This window comes from Camarhynchus parvulus, chromosome 4 (genome assembly GCF_901933205.1).
Source record: "Camarhynchus parvulus chromosome 4, STF_HiC, whole genome shotgun sequence".
NCBI classification, from domain to species: Eukaryota; Metazoa; Chordata; class Aves; order Passeriformes; family Thraupidae; genus Camarhynchus; species Camarhynchus parvulus.
In genome coordinates this window covers 64844764-64860556 of record NC_044574.1, presented here as the reverse complement: position 1 = coordinate 64860556, position 15793 = coordinate 64844764, and the positions used below count along the sequence as shown (strand labels likewise).

At 44.2% G+C, this 15793-nt stretch overlaps 3 protein-coding genes and 1 long non-coding RNA gene across 4 annotated transcripts in view; 2 read left to right on the top strand and 2 right to left on the bottom strand.

Annotated features, from left to right (window-relative positions):
* The window catches only part of SPATA5 (spermatogenesis associated 5), a 161764-nt gene extending 160475 nt beyond the window's left edge, over window positions 1-1289 (bottom strand). The window contains 2 exon segments of the mRNA XM_030946841.1: window positions 309-433; window positions 1138-1289. Coding sequence (XP_030802701.1) covers window positions 309-433; window positions 1138-1270 — 258 coding nt within the window. The 5' untranslated portion in view covers window positions 1271-1289.
* A 1302-nt stretch (window positions 1290-2591) lies between these two features.
* LOC115902908 lies at window positions 2592-10170 on the top strand. The gene is made up of 3 exons (XR_004060663.1): window positions 2592-2626; window positions 7518-7573; window positions 9962-10170. It is a non-coding gene; the product is annotated as an uncharacterized LOC115902908 (long non-coding RNA).
* Window positions 9547-15793, bottom strand: part of FGF2 (fibroblast growth factor 2) — a 22858-nt gene continuing 16611 nt past the window's right edge. The window contains exon 3 of the mRNA XM_030946842.1: window positions 9547-14009. Coding sequence (XP_030802702.1) covers window positions 13824-14009 — 186 coding nt within the window. The 3' untranslated portion in view covers window positions 9547-13823. The remainder of the gene's footprint in view (window positions 14010-15793) is intronic.
* On the top strand, window positions 12682-14065 carry NUDT6 (nudix hydrolase 6). Its single transcript, XM_030946843.1, has one exon. It carries the CDS (start codon window positions 12934-12936, stop codon window positions 13351-13353), a length of 420 nt encoding a protein of 139 aa, XP_030802703.1. The 5' UTR covers window positions 12682-12933; the 3' UTR covers window positions 13354-14065.

Genomic DNA, 15793 nt, shown 5'->3' with positions numbered 1-15793 from the left:
GCCACACATCAGTGAAAAAACAATAAGCAAGTAACTATACACTTTATTTGCAAGTAGTACAGATGTGTTTTGCAAGATATAATATAACTCATTACTCACACATGACTTATAAATTTATAGGAAAAAAAAAGCTAGCTGCATAGATTTTTTCCCACACAGAGAATAAAGATGCAACTACAGTGCAGAAAACATGGAAGAGCACATTCACCATCTTTCTTAATACATGATCCATGCTTGTTCCATTGAATACAACAGGAACAGGCTAACAGCATGGGAAAAGCACTCATAGGGTCAAGAAAGGGTCTCACCTCCTGCCGCCCCTCAGCGGAGGTGAGCAGGGCCGGCCTCCCTATGCAAAGATCCGCAGACTTCATGCTGCTCAGCGACAGCTGCGCCAGCGCTCTGCGCAGCATCTTCGGGACTTTGTCATCTCCTGAAGTTTTCGGGACGAAAAAAAATTAGTTTTTTTCTGCCCTTCCCCTCAGTAACCCCGGCGTTTCCCGCGCTCCCCGAGCAGCACAGCCTCGCCAGCCCTCAGGGCGCCCGCGCTGAGGGGAGCGCGCGGCCCCCCGTGAGGCGGCGCCGCCGGCGGGGCTGGGAACACGGGCAGCCCCACGCTGCCGCCCCTTCCACCAGGATTTCGCTACCGCCGGCACACTTCCACGGGGATAAGGGTAGGTTTCATGGGGGCCTGGAGTGGGAGATCCCCCGGTCCTGCGTTCCTGAGCCGCCGGGAATGGCTGGGCAGGGACTCGGATTCAAAAACAGGCGCCCTCAGCGCGCCGGGCTGAGGCAGCGGGGCCGAGGCTCTCCGTGCCCGCCTCCCTCACCCCGTGCCTGCCTCCCTCACCCCGTGCCTGCCTCCCTCACCCCGTGCCTGCCTCCCTCACCCCGTGCCTGCCTCCCTCACCCCGTGCCTGCCTCCCTCACCCCGTGCCTGCCGCCCTCACCCCGTGCCTGCCTCCCTCACCCCGTGCCTGCCTCCCTCACCCCGTGCCTGCCTCCCTCACCCCGTGCCTGCCTCCCTCACCCCGTGCCTGCCTCCCTCACCCCGTGCCTGCCTCCCTCACCCCGTGCCTGCCTCCCTCACCCCGTGCCTGCCTCCCTCACCCCGTGCCTGCCTCCCTCACCCCGTACCTGCGTCCACGGCGTCTGCGACACGCAGCACCAGCGGCCCGCCCGCGGCAGCTCCGAGGGGAGCATCCCGCGGGGAGCCGCCGCCCGCGGCCGGGCGCCCCTTGCTCTTCCTTCTGGAAGAGGAGGCAGACATGCTGCCAGCGGTCGGCGCGGAGCGGTTCCGGAGCAGAGGCCAGCACCGCCCCGAGGGCGGCCGCTCCCCGCCCCGCTCAGCGTCATGGCGGGCCCGTGGCGGGGGCTGCGGAGGGCGCGGGGCTGGGCGGCCCTGGCGGGGCTGCGGGCGCGGACGGACAAGTTCGGGGGTGTGAGCGTGGACCTGGGCGAGCTGCGCAGCTCCCCGCGGCTGGAGCGGGCCGCCTTCGGGCGGTGGCTGCGGGGCAAGTGCCGGGCGGGGGTCCCGAGTGCCGGGGCGGGCGGGGGGCGGTGTGTGAGGGGGCGGGCGGCCCGTCAGGGGGCGCCCTCAGCCGCCCCCTCCCCTCACGGAGCCTGAGCCGCGGCCGGGAGGTGAAGGGCGCTGGCAGGAGGAAAACAGATCGTTCACAGAACCGTAAAATAGTTGGGGTTGGAAGGGACCCCTGGAAATCATCCAGTCCGATCGGAGCAGGTGACACAGGAGTGACAAACCACAGCAGGTGGGTTTGGAATGTCTCCAGAGAAGGACACTGCGCGCCCCCGCTGGGCAGCCTGTTCCAGTGCTCTGCCCTTCAGTGTGAAGTTGTTCTTCCTCAGGTGTTTCAGTTTATGGTCATTGCTCCTTGTCCCGTCTCTGAGTACCACTGAAAAGAGTCTGGTATCATTCTCTTGGCACCCCCCTTTGAGGTATTTGGATGGATTGATGAAGTCCCAGCTGAGACTCATCTTCTCCAGACTGAACAAGTCCAGCTCCCACAGTCTCCCCTCACAGAGAGATGGTCCACACCCCTCATCCTTTTTGTGGCCTCCACTGGACCCACTCCAGTAGTTCCTCTCTTCCTTGTGCTGAGGAGCCCAGAACTGGACAGAGCACTCCAGTAGAGTAGTTCCCCTGTTTCTCATGACAGACCCTAAATGTAAAAGCTATCATTTTGCATGTGAACACCCAGTTGTACCACATAAAATGTCGACCTGGCAGCCTCTCAGACTGCTGGTGAGTTTCTCACACCAACAATACTTTTAGCCTGCGGTAAATGACGTGAAAATACAGATTTTTGCACATTACCAACAGCTATAGTTGGTGGTAAAGTTCAAAGCAACACAGAGCAAGGGCACAGGGGTCCCTGACCCTCCTCACTTCCCTCTCTTGCAGAGTCCGTGTCTCAGTGGCGGGATGAAGGCCGCATTGCTGTCTGGCTCCATGTCCCCATCCTCCAGAGCAGCCTTGTGGCAGTGGCTGCTTCCCAAGGCTTTGCTTTCCACCACGCTGAGCAGGGCTCGTCCACCCTGACGCTGTGGCTGGGAGAGGGGCCCAGCAGGCTGCCAGGGTTCGCCACACACCAGCTGGGGGTTGCAGGTGAGTTACAGGGGTGGTGGCACCCAGAGAAAGTCTCGAAGGAGCCCTTAGGAGCCTGTTCAGTAGGAATTGTTCCTCTGTACAACCAGCCCATGGAAACCAGCTGGCTGCTGCATTTTGGAATGAAAAAGCAACTGCCAATGTAGGGAAAAAAGCGTTTCTCTGTTCTGTGTGCTTAATATGTGTATCTGTCTAAACTGTGTTCAAGTTAATGTCTGTAAACGAGGAAAACGACCCAACAGGGATTGTTCAGAAGCTAAAGCAGCTATTAGCCTGAATGGCAATAGTCTGAAAGCTGATCTAAACTGTGCCTAGAAATCTTTAATCCAAACATATATTTTACAAAAAAACCCACAAACACCATACTCTCATCCATGTAGACCTCCCACAACCACAGCTAGAAAGTTGTTCCATAACAGAAAATTTCCGAGGAGCTACACAAGACGGTTTCCCCTTTTTTCTTTTTCATATAGCACAGCACAAGGGACTGATGATGAGCCAAAAATACAGTCATCTTGAAGTTAGCTTCACCAAATTCCAGTGGTTTTGTTCTCTCACTCAGCAGAGTTCCACAGATAAGCCATTACCTATCCCATCACTCAGTTACCTGTAATTGGAGATTGGTTTGGAGCCCTCATGTACTGGATAAGGGTTACGTTAACACACAGAAATTACGAGGCTGGGGAGAGCACATCACTCCAGTTGCAGCCCTGACTTGTTTGTCCTTGGCATGCAGGGACTCTGTGGGGTGTTATTTCTCCACCAAGCGGTGTTAAGGTCCATAAACAGCAATTTGAAAAATCTGGTTAGGAAGAAGTCACAAAAGATGGTTTGTTCTGTGTAGCAGCAGGTCAGGTGAAAAGAAGCTTGGGGTGAAAAGCCCTTAATTACAAAACAGTGCTGCTGCCATCAGCAGTGGGAGTCTTCGGTTCCCAGGCCAGCAGAGGGCAGGGTGGATGCTGAAGGCGGCCTTGGAGTTTGTCAATGGACATGTTGGAGCATGTTTTCCTGAGGTATGGAGACCTCACCATTAAAATATGTGGCCTTAAACTGGAGCGGGACAGTGCATTCTCCTGGCAAAAGCACCGGGTTGCTCCTTGTGAGGAAACCTAAGTGACAGAGAGGTTTTCTGAGTAGAAGTTGCACAGCTGAAGGTGCTGCTCGAAAGGAAATCACATAAAAGATGAGTTGTGACTCTGGTGGGCATCAGAAAGAGCAATAAGAAAAATCATAACTCTGAAAGACTTGCAAATATTGAAAAATACATTTTCAGAGCATAATTTGCAGCTGTGCTTCAAAACACTTTGCACTCTGCAAGTAGGAAAAAACCATTAAAGAAAACTTTGGTAAGTGCAGGTATACAGATTTCGTGATTTCTTGTATGGATTTTAAAATTGCACAACATACAATGTACGTGTTCTTTGCTACCATTTTTCGAACTTGTACACTTTTAGTCATTATTGGGATTTTCTTCAAAGGACATAAATACTTCAAGAAATCATTCTAGGCAGGTAAACAAGTGTGAAATAATGACTGCTATGTAGGGTTTTTTTGTTCTTTGTTCTACTCACTGTCAGTGGATCTGGAACATATCCCAAAAATACACTAAGAAGCATGGATATCACCTGGTAGGTTTATTCCATTATCTTTCTACTTTAGGAGGGAGACCCTGGGTAGTGGAAAGGGTCCATTCTATTTTTAATTCATTTTCTTGAAATATTAAAGTATTTAAATACGGATATTGGGGAGGGGGTCAAACACAAGGCTTTCTTTATTCCCTAACCAAAAAGTATTTTAGAACGTGTCTGCAGTAAATAAAAGCAATTTTCTGGTGAGAGTCTCCATCCCAAAGCTGTGGGCAGTCAGTGAAGTGCAGGAGTCAGTCCTGTGAGCATCCTGAAGTGGAAAGCAGAGATGTGGAGAGTGGTTGGCTGGCCAGCAGGGAGCCAGCACAGGAACAGGGAGCAGGTAGCAAGTCTCATTGCCAAGTAGACCAGCAGCTGGTTTTCCTTCTGTCTGGAGTTTCCCACGCAGCAAAGGCAGCACAGCCAGGGCTTGTGCCTCAGGACCATGCAGCCAAGTGATGACAAAGGTGTGAATAAGCGGGGTCAGGTCATGTTTTACCAGACTGGATCAGAGTGGCCAAGCAGAGAGTAGCAAATGTTACTCATTGGGCTTGGCCATTATTGTTCAGAAATAGTGGAATGTGTGATGTGTCTTCCAGCTAAGTTACTACATCCGTTTGTAGGCGGCAGGATTTTCCACATGTGTAAAGATACAGAGAAGTCTCTGGTGTATGAAGTGATTAACGTGTTTTTAAAGAGCATTTCCAAAATGCTCCACCTCCGAGGAGGATGTGGCCTGCCATCCAGAAAGTGACGTGTTTGTAAATATGCAACACATCCAGAAAGTGACATGATTGTAAATATGCAACATATCCAGAAAGTAACATGTTTGTAAATATGCAATATATCCAGAAAGTGACATGTTTGTAAATTTGACATGTTTGTAAGTATGCAACAATGGCATGAGAGGACAAACTGAGGAAGGAAAGTAAAAGGAGAGGAAGAAATGTGAAAGGCACTTTCTTCCCCCTCACAAAGTCTACAAATCTTACAACACAGCTGTTGTTTGCATTGCTACTACCTTAATGCACTTGTTAAAACAAAGTCCTTGGAGTTGAAGGACTCCAGGAAGGAGAGCCTACACACACATAGGATGATCACCCTTGGCCAGTCCTGGTACTTAAGGAAATCTAAACTGAGCAGCTGCATTACTGTAAAACTGCATAGGAAGATGGAGATGAATAGGTTTGATAAGCCACTTACAAAAAATTACTTAAAAGTAGTTCCCAAGTTGTTTTACAAATACCTGCTCCTGCCTGCTGATGCTTACAGTGCAAGCAGTGGTGTCTGCACTCATTCTGTGGTTGACAAGTGCTTCTCAACACTGAGCATCTCTGCATGCATTTTTACATCAGTCATAAATAAAACAGGTAGGATAAGGATATTTTCTCGTCCATTATTCATTATCTGGAGTTATCTAAGGGATTCTTTTTATTGTTTAAATGCTTTTCTTGCCTGTTCCCCAAAAGAGAACCTTCAAAACCAAGTGGTATTGTAATAGTGATTACTTGGTTGGGTTTCAAGTATAAACCTTTCCAGAAAGTCATCCTGGCATTGGATGAACTAAAGCTCCAGGCACCACATTTGTAGCAGGAGGGAGAGTTTTAAGAACCACAACCCAGGGCAGTCAAACTCCAGTCTCACTGATGCCAACCAGGTGTGGCCCAGCAAGGGAACATGGGACCAGGCAGCAAATCCTGTTACTGTGTTTTCCTCCTTCTTGCTCTGGATTGAGGTATCCCCTAGCAGAGATTCTGATCACCTCACTGGGAATTTCACTGCCAAAAATGACATTCACAGGCTTCAATTTCAGAGGAACAGAGGAGAGCAAACACGCTTTCTGTTTGATTCAAACGGCAGTTTCCTGCCTTCACCAGCCCTCCCTGGTCTCAGCAAACCCTTTGGCTGAGGAATGGCTTTTCTAGAAAACAAATCCTCTAATCACAAACTTCCTCCTGTTTCCTTTTGTTGCCTCTTTTAATCATTACAGTAGTGGAACTTGGACACTGCTAAGTATTTACAGGAGGAATGAAATCATAAAGTCACAAGCCATGGGGAGGCCAATATGTGACTACCCTCTTAAAGCATGTCCTTTGACATATCTTGAAAGAAGACTGGTACTTCATCTTTGAAATATCCTCCTACACATAACTCTGCCATGTATTATTAAAAAACAGGATGTTTTTAGCTGGACACTCACTCCTTAATAATTCCTTCCTGTGGGTATAGTTCCCCATAGCATTTTAAATGCACATGTCATCACAGATGTGCCTGTATCCTCCTCCTCCTGCTGTAAAATGACGTGAGCATTTTGTTACCGTTAACCCCTAATTTGAAAGCTGTGCATGACTGATGTGGAGAAGATCCTGGTAAGCTGCACCACAGCACTCATCCTGCTTACCACAACGCTTTTTAAAATCTGAGAAAAATACCTGTTGTAAGGGAAGGACATTTTTAAAGTATGACCAGTGAGTATGACATAATTAAACATGAAAGCACTTGGGTTCCAGAAAGTAGGAAAACTTGTAATCTGTGGGAGAAAGTCATGGGCTGAGCATGAGGACATAGGGAAAAGCTGCACTTCTCAGTCAGACAGGTTTTTTCACCAAGTGAAAGTGCCACTTCTCCACTTGGAAGCAACACTTTTTGATTAAGAAGTTGACTCAGATTATGGTGCAGTTCCTGTCATGAGTTGATAGCTGGGTAGTGCAAGTTCAGAGATAGTCACACAGCTGAACATTATCTGTACAGTCAGCCCAGAGTGTGTTTTTAACCCAAAACCACTCAGATCTTCACTACAGCAGGTGGGGGCTTTGTCATGAATTTCTCTGAAGAAAAATTCATCCTCCTTCAGGGTGGCTTCTCAGCCATAGTCACTGGAAAATTCTCTGTAATTTGAGGAATATTACAGGCCCATCTCTGCTGAAACGAGCAGCTTTGCCAGATTGTTTGGGTAACCTCTTGATCTTGCATTCTTTAGTTCTGATATTAACACAAGCAAGTTTTTCTTTTCATTTCTTGTCTAATCGGGAACTTAAAAGCTGCAATTATTTATCTTGGTACTGCCAACTTTGAATTTTTCTACGGGATACTTAACCTTTTTGTGATATTTTACTGTGCATCCATTTTCCACAGACAAACCGCTTTGTGATTCATCCATACAAACCTTGCTAACTGTACATTAGCAAAACATGTTAAATTTTGGTTGTTCGGATTGAGTGACGTTGCCCAACACTTTCTCTTTTTCAATATTCTTTCTATACCAGGTGCTGTTCTAGATGAAAGCACTGGAAAGGTGCTGGTTGTACAAGACAGAAATAAGGTAAGATTGTTACTGGATTATAAAATAGAGAAGTTCATTTAGATAAGCTTATTCTGTAATATAAAACAAAATATATTTTATTTTTATTCCAGTCCAAAATTGTCATCGTAAAAAGTTACTTCCTTTTACAAGTGTCTTAAACACTGTCTAGCAACAGATTGTTGAATTCCATATTAAGGGGAAAAAAACCAACTCTAAAAATCAACAGCTTTGTGATAACTGCAGATTGATTCAGCAGAACTAAATATCCTTCCTGTTTTGAGTTTTATGTTTTCCCCTGTAACTGACCCAGGAGTTCCTGATCTTTCTTTGGATCCATGCAGACCTCTGGAAAATCCCCATGGCTTGAAACGGATTTTGAGAGAAGGATTCTGATTTGGTTTGGTTTCCAAAATTCCAGGCATATCTGTGGCTTTAAGCGAGCAGTAGCATGGTTGGCCATGACCTGGAGACCAGCTTGGTCCAGCAGGTGTAAAGATCTTTAACTCCTCACACACGGAAGCGCCCGCCCTCACTACAGAGGATGCCAGAGCAGAGCAGTGCTGCGGTGAGGGTGCCTCGTGTGATGTGGTTTGAGGTCACCGAGCATCCATCACTGAAATGTCTGCCAGCCCCTGTCAGACTGACCCAGGTTCTAACTCAGCTGCTGCAGAAAGCTGTAAGGCTTCAACAGACATTTAGCCTCCATTATGCTTTCAGCTGCAAGTAAAAGTGTTTCATGTTAAAACTGCTTTAATTAATTCTCTGAGAGAGTAAGATTAATGCCATTTTAACATGAAACAATCAAAGCTTAGCTAGGTGGACTGAAATACACTTGAATGCATATTTTTCATTTTATACAGTTAAAACTCTGCCTGAATCTCACTGGCTGCATTCTCCCATCTTTCCTGAAATAGCTACTAAGACTTTTCTCCTCAGGACCCAAGAGGTCAGTTCATTAGGACCTACAACACAGTTAATGAACTTCAGTGAAAGAGTGCTTTCATAGGCAGGTTCAATCATACCACATGTTGAGTTTCTAATACAAAAGACAAGGGTATTTCTCTTCCTCTGAACTTGTTTCCTGAAACTAAATATGTCTATTTTTCGTTTTTGTATTTTGTATTTTTACTTACAATAAATTAAAATTGGTCTTAGGAGGACTTTCAGGCAATTCAACAATTACCGAGTAAAGCATAAACCTACCTCTCATGCTGTAGACTGCAAAAGTGGTTCCAGCTCCAGGGTGTCTCCAGGGACAGAATAGCACACTGTAAACATTAGAAACATGACATGTATTTACCCTTTTATACACAAAAATATAAATGTGCGTGCTTACCTTTTAGTAAATATCTTGAACAGATATCAGAGTAAAAAAAAATGTAACAGCCATTGGAATTTTAAGAGCTGTTTGGATTTAATTGTGACAGGACAATTCCACAGCACACAAAGATTTCCAGGAACTAAAAGTAAATCTGAAAGCCAATAGACAAATATATGTGTTTTCCATCTGCACTATTTTTAATCTATTACTTTAAATTCCAATCCAAGCCCTTTAAGAATGCCCAGGAAAAACAAATAGTTTTCCAATGTAGTCATTAGGGTTTCAAATCACTGGAAAGCACACAGGTTCCCTGCTATGCTGCATAGACCAAAAAAAGCTTTTTTTGGGCCAGTGTGCCTTTTTACTGCACTTATTTCTAGGAGAAGGGTAACTTCTTCCTACATAAACTTTTAACAAGGAAAGAAATAGAAAGTACATAGAAGTAAAGGTAAAGCCTACAAATCTTTGTGCTCTTGCCAGAGGTGCAGGGACTGGGACTCCTTTATCAGTGTGAGTAACAACACCAAGCCTGCACTTCATGTTTTAATATTGAACTTTATTGTCAATAAATGTTTCTATACATAAATCACACACAAGCTCTCATTTCTTGTATTCCATGAAAATGACAAGTTACACTAAATGATCATTACAGACACATCTTAAAGCCAGTGCAGTATAGAACAGTACAATCATAATACCTGTTTGTAAGATTAAATATATATACATTTTTAAAAAGCCAAAACAATGGAAGTAGAATACATTAGTGATTAAATATAAGATTATATAGTCTATAGCAGCTTTAAAAAAATATTCAACTACTCTACCTAGCAGCAACATTGTCTAATGACTGTTAGACAGTTTGTATTTTTAATCAGTAGGTGTTTTGTTCCCATAGTTCTTACAGACTGTAGCTGTCTCTAATCATCTTGTCAGCAGGAACAAACAAGTTCCTACTTTCTGATATTTATAAAATAACAATACTGCAACTTCAACAAAAAAAAAAGTTATGTGTTAATTGTCTCCTTCTTTTTAAAGAGTGCAACACAGGCTGACTACTTCACTAATGGATTTTTCCTCCAATACAGACTATAAACGCATGGAAATTTCCAGGAGGTCTGTCTAATCCAGGAGAAGACATTGGTAAGTCCTATGAGAACAGGTCAGCCATCAACAGAACTATAAAGACATGAACACCACTGAAATACAGCATGACCCACATTGCTCTGTGATGGATTGTTTCCTTGAATTAATGGGGAATAGATGGAGTGACACAATGCTGGGACCCTAATGGTAACAGGGTAGCATGTTCAGGACAAAGAAGTTTTGTGTTTGTAACATTTACTCTTTTCCACACTTTCTTTAAGTGAGTGCTTGAGGCCAGCTAAGTGTTTGTAGGCTGGTCAGATGTGCTGCAATATGAGCCAGAGGTGCAGAGGATTAAGGTAACCCATATATAGCCCAAATAAAACTGAAACAGGGAGCTCTCAGCTCACACTGGAATCCAGGGCAGTGACCACAGGGATGGACTGAGCAAAAATTTCCATTCCAATAAATGCACTTGCTTCCTTCCACCCCCTTCACTTGATTAATTTGGACCAAGAGCTCCTCGGCACAGGGCCAGGGTGAAGTGCAGGGCCTCAGTCTTGTGGGCACCTACTCCCAACAGGGACATGAAGCACTCCTGTGGTAAGAAACAATGCTGGATTGAGGAAACTTCTCATTTCTCTCCAACACAGCACAGCTGATGAACACTGCTGCAGTTTATCCTCACAGGTGAATGAACAGGGGTGTTTATGAAGAGAGAGAAAATCTGGGTTTTTTCTCCTTGTATCTCAGCCCTTAAAATCCATAGGCTGGTTACTAAAGCTGGGTGTCGAGCCCAGGCTTCCTGACTGTTCCGTACCTTAGAAATATCTCCTGGTTTAGCAGTCTCCCTACAACAATGTGTGGTAGGGTTGTATTCCTGTTATTATTTCAATACATGGAGAAAGTTGCTGGTTGACAGGATATGGCTGAGTTTGGTTTTTGTAACTCATGAGTCATGTTTTAAGTCTTTCTGTCAAACCTGGTGATGGAAATCCAAAATATTTGCTGGACAATGTAATGTAACAGGGTGAAATGGATCCATGTTTTCAAAAGAATCCCAGATGCCATGGCTGTTGTCTAGCCAGGCTCCTTCTCACTTCTAGCAGCAGCAGGATTTTTGTACTCAAGGAAACAACAAATGACCAGCACTGGCATTCCAGTGGGACTCCCCAGAGTGATACTGCTACTGAGTACAACAGCAGCCATCCCTCACTTAACAGGTGAGATTATGGCTGGAGCCTGGGCTGAAAACCACCCAGGAGAAAAGTGTCTTACAGCTTCCCTCCTGCCACTTCTAAACTACAGAATAATAAAAGTTACAATTCTCTGCATCACATCTTATATTACAAAAAGATATAAATTAGTCAAGCATAAAATATAATAGAGCCTAATTTTCCTTTTTCATTCTTACATCAAACCTTAAAAACACAAGTCACTCAAGGGACTAAATTTTAAATTACAATTTAAAATTGCAATTACATTGCTTAAAATCCTTTGGTTACATGAAGTGACAACAGGCTTGGCTGCCTACTTAAATGAGTGCAAACTGACTTATGCAAGTGACACCAATTTCATAATGCAGATTAAGCAAAGTGCACACATTTTTGTATCTGAGTATTTCTGAAACACCAGCCCTAGTGTTTCTTCTAGTTTAATTGTCATTAGATATTTTTATATATACACACTCACATTTAAATAAAAGGGAAACAGAAAATGGCACTTCATCTAAAAGCAAAGCTCAAAGCTTAAATGAAATCCATCATTACTGCAAGTTTCTTAACCACAGCCTGCCTCAGCATTCCTCACGATGTCAGTTCACTTCTGTAGCCCCCTGCCCACTAACAAAACCACCTGCCACAGGGAGTTTCTATTTCCAATATCTGAAACTACCCCTGGACTATCTGCTTTGTTTCCCTCTGACTTGGCAAGATGCAAGCCTCCACAGGATGGTGAATCTCTACGAGTCTTTTAAAATGCATTTGCTTTTGGAAGCAAGCCAGCACACATTCCTTACTGGAAATGAACTAACAGGAGCAGGTAACATTGCACAACAGTTCTGGACATCAACCACTCCAACCAGAGACGACCAGGAAGTTACATTAATTTGGGAAAAGCCAGCATTTAACCTATCAGTACTTACCCCAGGCAAGTAGGATTTGACTTCACTATGATAAAACTGCAGACTTCGGAGAAATCAGTGGAATGCTAAAAAACTTCTTAGGCGCTCTTCAATTTGTTATTGAAGAGAAAAATTTCTCTGGAGGAGTTCTGGATGGGTGGGTGGTTCTCTGGCTGTAATTGCAGCACACAGACCCTGTAGACCCTTAAAGTTCCTGCTGCGTTTGTGGTGAGGAATGTTAGCACTGACCTCACTCTGGCTGGGGCACACAGAATGCACAGATGCAGCATGTTTACAGCATGTTTCCTGCAAGAACAGGCTCTGTGCTGCACTGGTGCTGTGGCATATTTGAAATGTCACCTGACTCTTACGGTACATCTTGAAAAGGATCTGGCACCAACTTTCACTTTCTGAAAAGAATTCTATCCATTTTGTTACCCCTTGGGGTGAAGTGCAGTGAAACTGATCTGATCAAGAGGTCTGACATCAGTACAGGTGCAGCTGCACAGGATCTGAACCCGAGACTGGGCAGGGGCAAGGAGAGGGATGGGGATCCAAAGGACTACAAAGACAGTGCAGTGCTGTCTTGGATTAACAGATCAGTGGAGCCAGCGGCCATCAGTGTCCATTACAAACCACACCCTGCACAGCGTTACCAAAGTAATTCTGTAGGATATACACAGGAAAGGCACACAGCAATTACTGTTGTTTGGGAATCAAAATATTAGCTTATCCTTATGTTGGAAAAACAGACCTACATTCTGAAAACCTTACGAAGCAGAATACAGAACATGCTGAGTAAGAGGCTTTCCACCTTTCCAAAAGGTTTAAGGAGTGCTAAGTTACTCTCAGATGTACTGCAAGGATTGCTCTTTCCACCCAGGAGACACAGCAGTTCGTGAGGTTTTTGAAGAGACTGGCATCAAGTCAGAGTTCAAGTCCATCCTAAGCATCAGGCAGCAGCACAAGCACCCTGGAGCCTTCGGGAAGTCGGACATGTACATCATCTGCCGCATGGAGCCCTCCTCCTTCCACATCAGCTTCTGCCAGCACGAGTGCCTCCGCTGCGAGTGGATGGACCTGGAGGAGCTGGCCAGGACGGAAAACGCCACGCCCATCACCAGCAACGTGGCCAAGCTCTTACTGTTCGGGTACCGGGAAGGGTTTGATAGGATTGACATAACCATGAGGGAGTTCCCAGCTGTCTACACAGGCCTGTTCTACAAGCTCTACCACAGGGAGCTGCCCGAGCCCTACAGAAACATGACATGATAGCAATACAGTTCACATTTCTTTATAGTAATAATTTAGAATTACTGCAGTGTTGAATATTATAGTTATCTGTGGACTTATTTTTAGGTAATTATTAGAACATAATTATTCTCTGATAAGCTAAGATATAAATTATTTTTAAAGGTAATTATTGCTATGAGTGTGCATCGGGTTTGTTCTCCTCTACTCCATAAAGCAAGCATAAGGTAAATAAAATACATAGGTACCTAGTGTTACTGATCCTGAAAATATATTCTGCAAGTCATTTTACCTCCACGCACACTGGCACAACAGGTTTAAAGAGCAATATAAAGACAGTATGAAACATTCATGGTTTAATCTGGTATCTGCAAAAGTAGTTATAATATCAGCAAATAATTGCTTATATTTGGCTACTTCAGAGAGGAGGAGTAGGAAAGGCGACATCTTCAGTGCTGTGTGGCACTGGTGCTCAGAATCTGCCATGGAAGTCAGCTTTTAGCAGACATGGGAAGGAAAAGGATAGCTTTCTGTCCAGGTCCAGTTTTTGGTCCAGGTTTGTACTGTCCAGTTCTTTTCAGTGCCACGTACCAATCTGAGTATTTCCGTGACCGGTAAGTGTTGTAGTTATTGGATTCCAAACGTTCAAAAAAGAAACATTCTTCTGTTGCGTATTTCTAAAAGGGAAAAGAGAAAGCATTACTGGTGTAGCACCACAAATCAATTCTTCACATTCTGGGGACTAACTTAGCAAGAATGTGAGCAGTACCTTTGATTTTAAGATAGAGATTAACTGTTTCACAACTGAAGAAAGATAGTTACTGTGAAAATATTGTCAAAAACTTACAATAAGAGGTTTTTACCTATGGTTCATTTATTGTCTCTAACACAGATTAAGCAGCTTTTAATTTCCTTTTAATTACTGTGTAATTCTTTGTTCTGATCAGAAAATGTATAAAAGAAGCCTTTAAGAACAAAAACTTTAAGCAGAATATAGACAATTCAGTACAATTGCCCAAGCTGCAAATTCAGGCAGAGGCACATCAAAAAAGGTTGAAAAAAGAAAAGTCCTTATTTCTCCCCAAAGCATATGTGACACCAGTGCTTTCCTACAGTACATTGTCAATGTAAACATTTTGACATAAACCCCATCATTAAGGTGACAAATGACAGCTCAGGCTTCATGAACTGTGTATTCCTTAACATGTCCCAGAGGTGACATTTCAGGAGCTGGACTGCTGTCTAGCAAGAGCAGGATGCCAGCCACTGCACTGTCAATCTCAGCACCTGGAAAAACTCTGGATATCTGTGTTTTTTCCTTTCAAATACACTTCAGTCCAGGCTGCATCCAGAGTGCAGATCTGACAGTAGAAGCTTTCTCAGCACCTCATGAAACACCTGAACTCTCCTCAAACTAAATGCAGGTTATTTTCACATTCTTTGAGCACAATTTGAATCCATAACATCAAAAGACAAGAATTTCCCTTCGAGTCAATTCCTTCAAGTCTGGCAAAACCTGTCTGATCACAGCAAAGCCACATAAGCATGACAGAATGAACAGGTCATATTCTCAACAAATTATTTATCATAAAATACAAGTCAGTCAAAATTCTTCCTTTGATGGGAAGTTTGGGAAATTTCTTCATTAAATTAAATAATCACATTTCACTCCATAAAGTGAAAGTATTTCATTCTTACAATTAAACTGGAAAGTCAAAATAAGCCATATCAGATGGGAAATGTTTCCATTTTTTCATCAAAACTCTGCTGGAACAGATGCATTTCTGCACAAATATTTGCAATTAAAAGAGCATTTTCCAAGGGGAGGTTTTGCCTATCTGCATTCACATCAAGCCATTTCCTCCAGCGGTAGAGATCACCTCTCCCCCATGACTGAGTCTGTTTAAGTAAAGAACATGAAAATGCTCAGTTAAAAGCTGCATCATCCAGATTTCCACACAAGAACGCGACCCATTGCACCCCCACGCAGGTCACCAGGGTGAGCAATGGTCCACGGGCTGTGCAATAAATCATCCTGCAAAGCCCAGCTCAGAACAACCCTGCAGCATGTCTCAACAAGTAATTACAAAAACATCCAACAAGATGAGAAACAGGCCTGAATTAGAATTTGCAAGCATATTTCCAAAAATGTTAATTTATTTGTAAAACAAGGACACTGCGCAAATTGATCCTGGACATTGAAAAGTAATTAAAAACCCCAGACATTAAAAAGGACAGAATAGTACTTGAGTGACTGATTAGAGGACTAAATTATGTGTTTAGGAATTAAAGTTCCATAATGTTTTGAAAGAAATTTCAGCAGTGTTTCACCATGTGCAATTCACCACAGACATTTCCAGTGTACACTCTGCAAGCTCTCGTGAAACACAGCCCTGCTCTAGCGAACAAGAGACGCTGGCAATTAGAAATAGCTTCATGAATGTGTTTAGAGGCAGAAAAT

Excerpts from the sequence above, each read along its gene's own strand:
- NUDT6 (XM_030946843.1), top strand. The coding sequence starts at position 12,934 with ATGTACTGCAAGGATTGCTCTTTCCACCCAGGAGACACAGCAGTTCGT.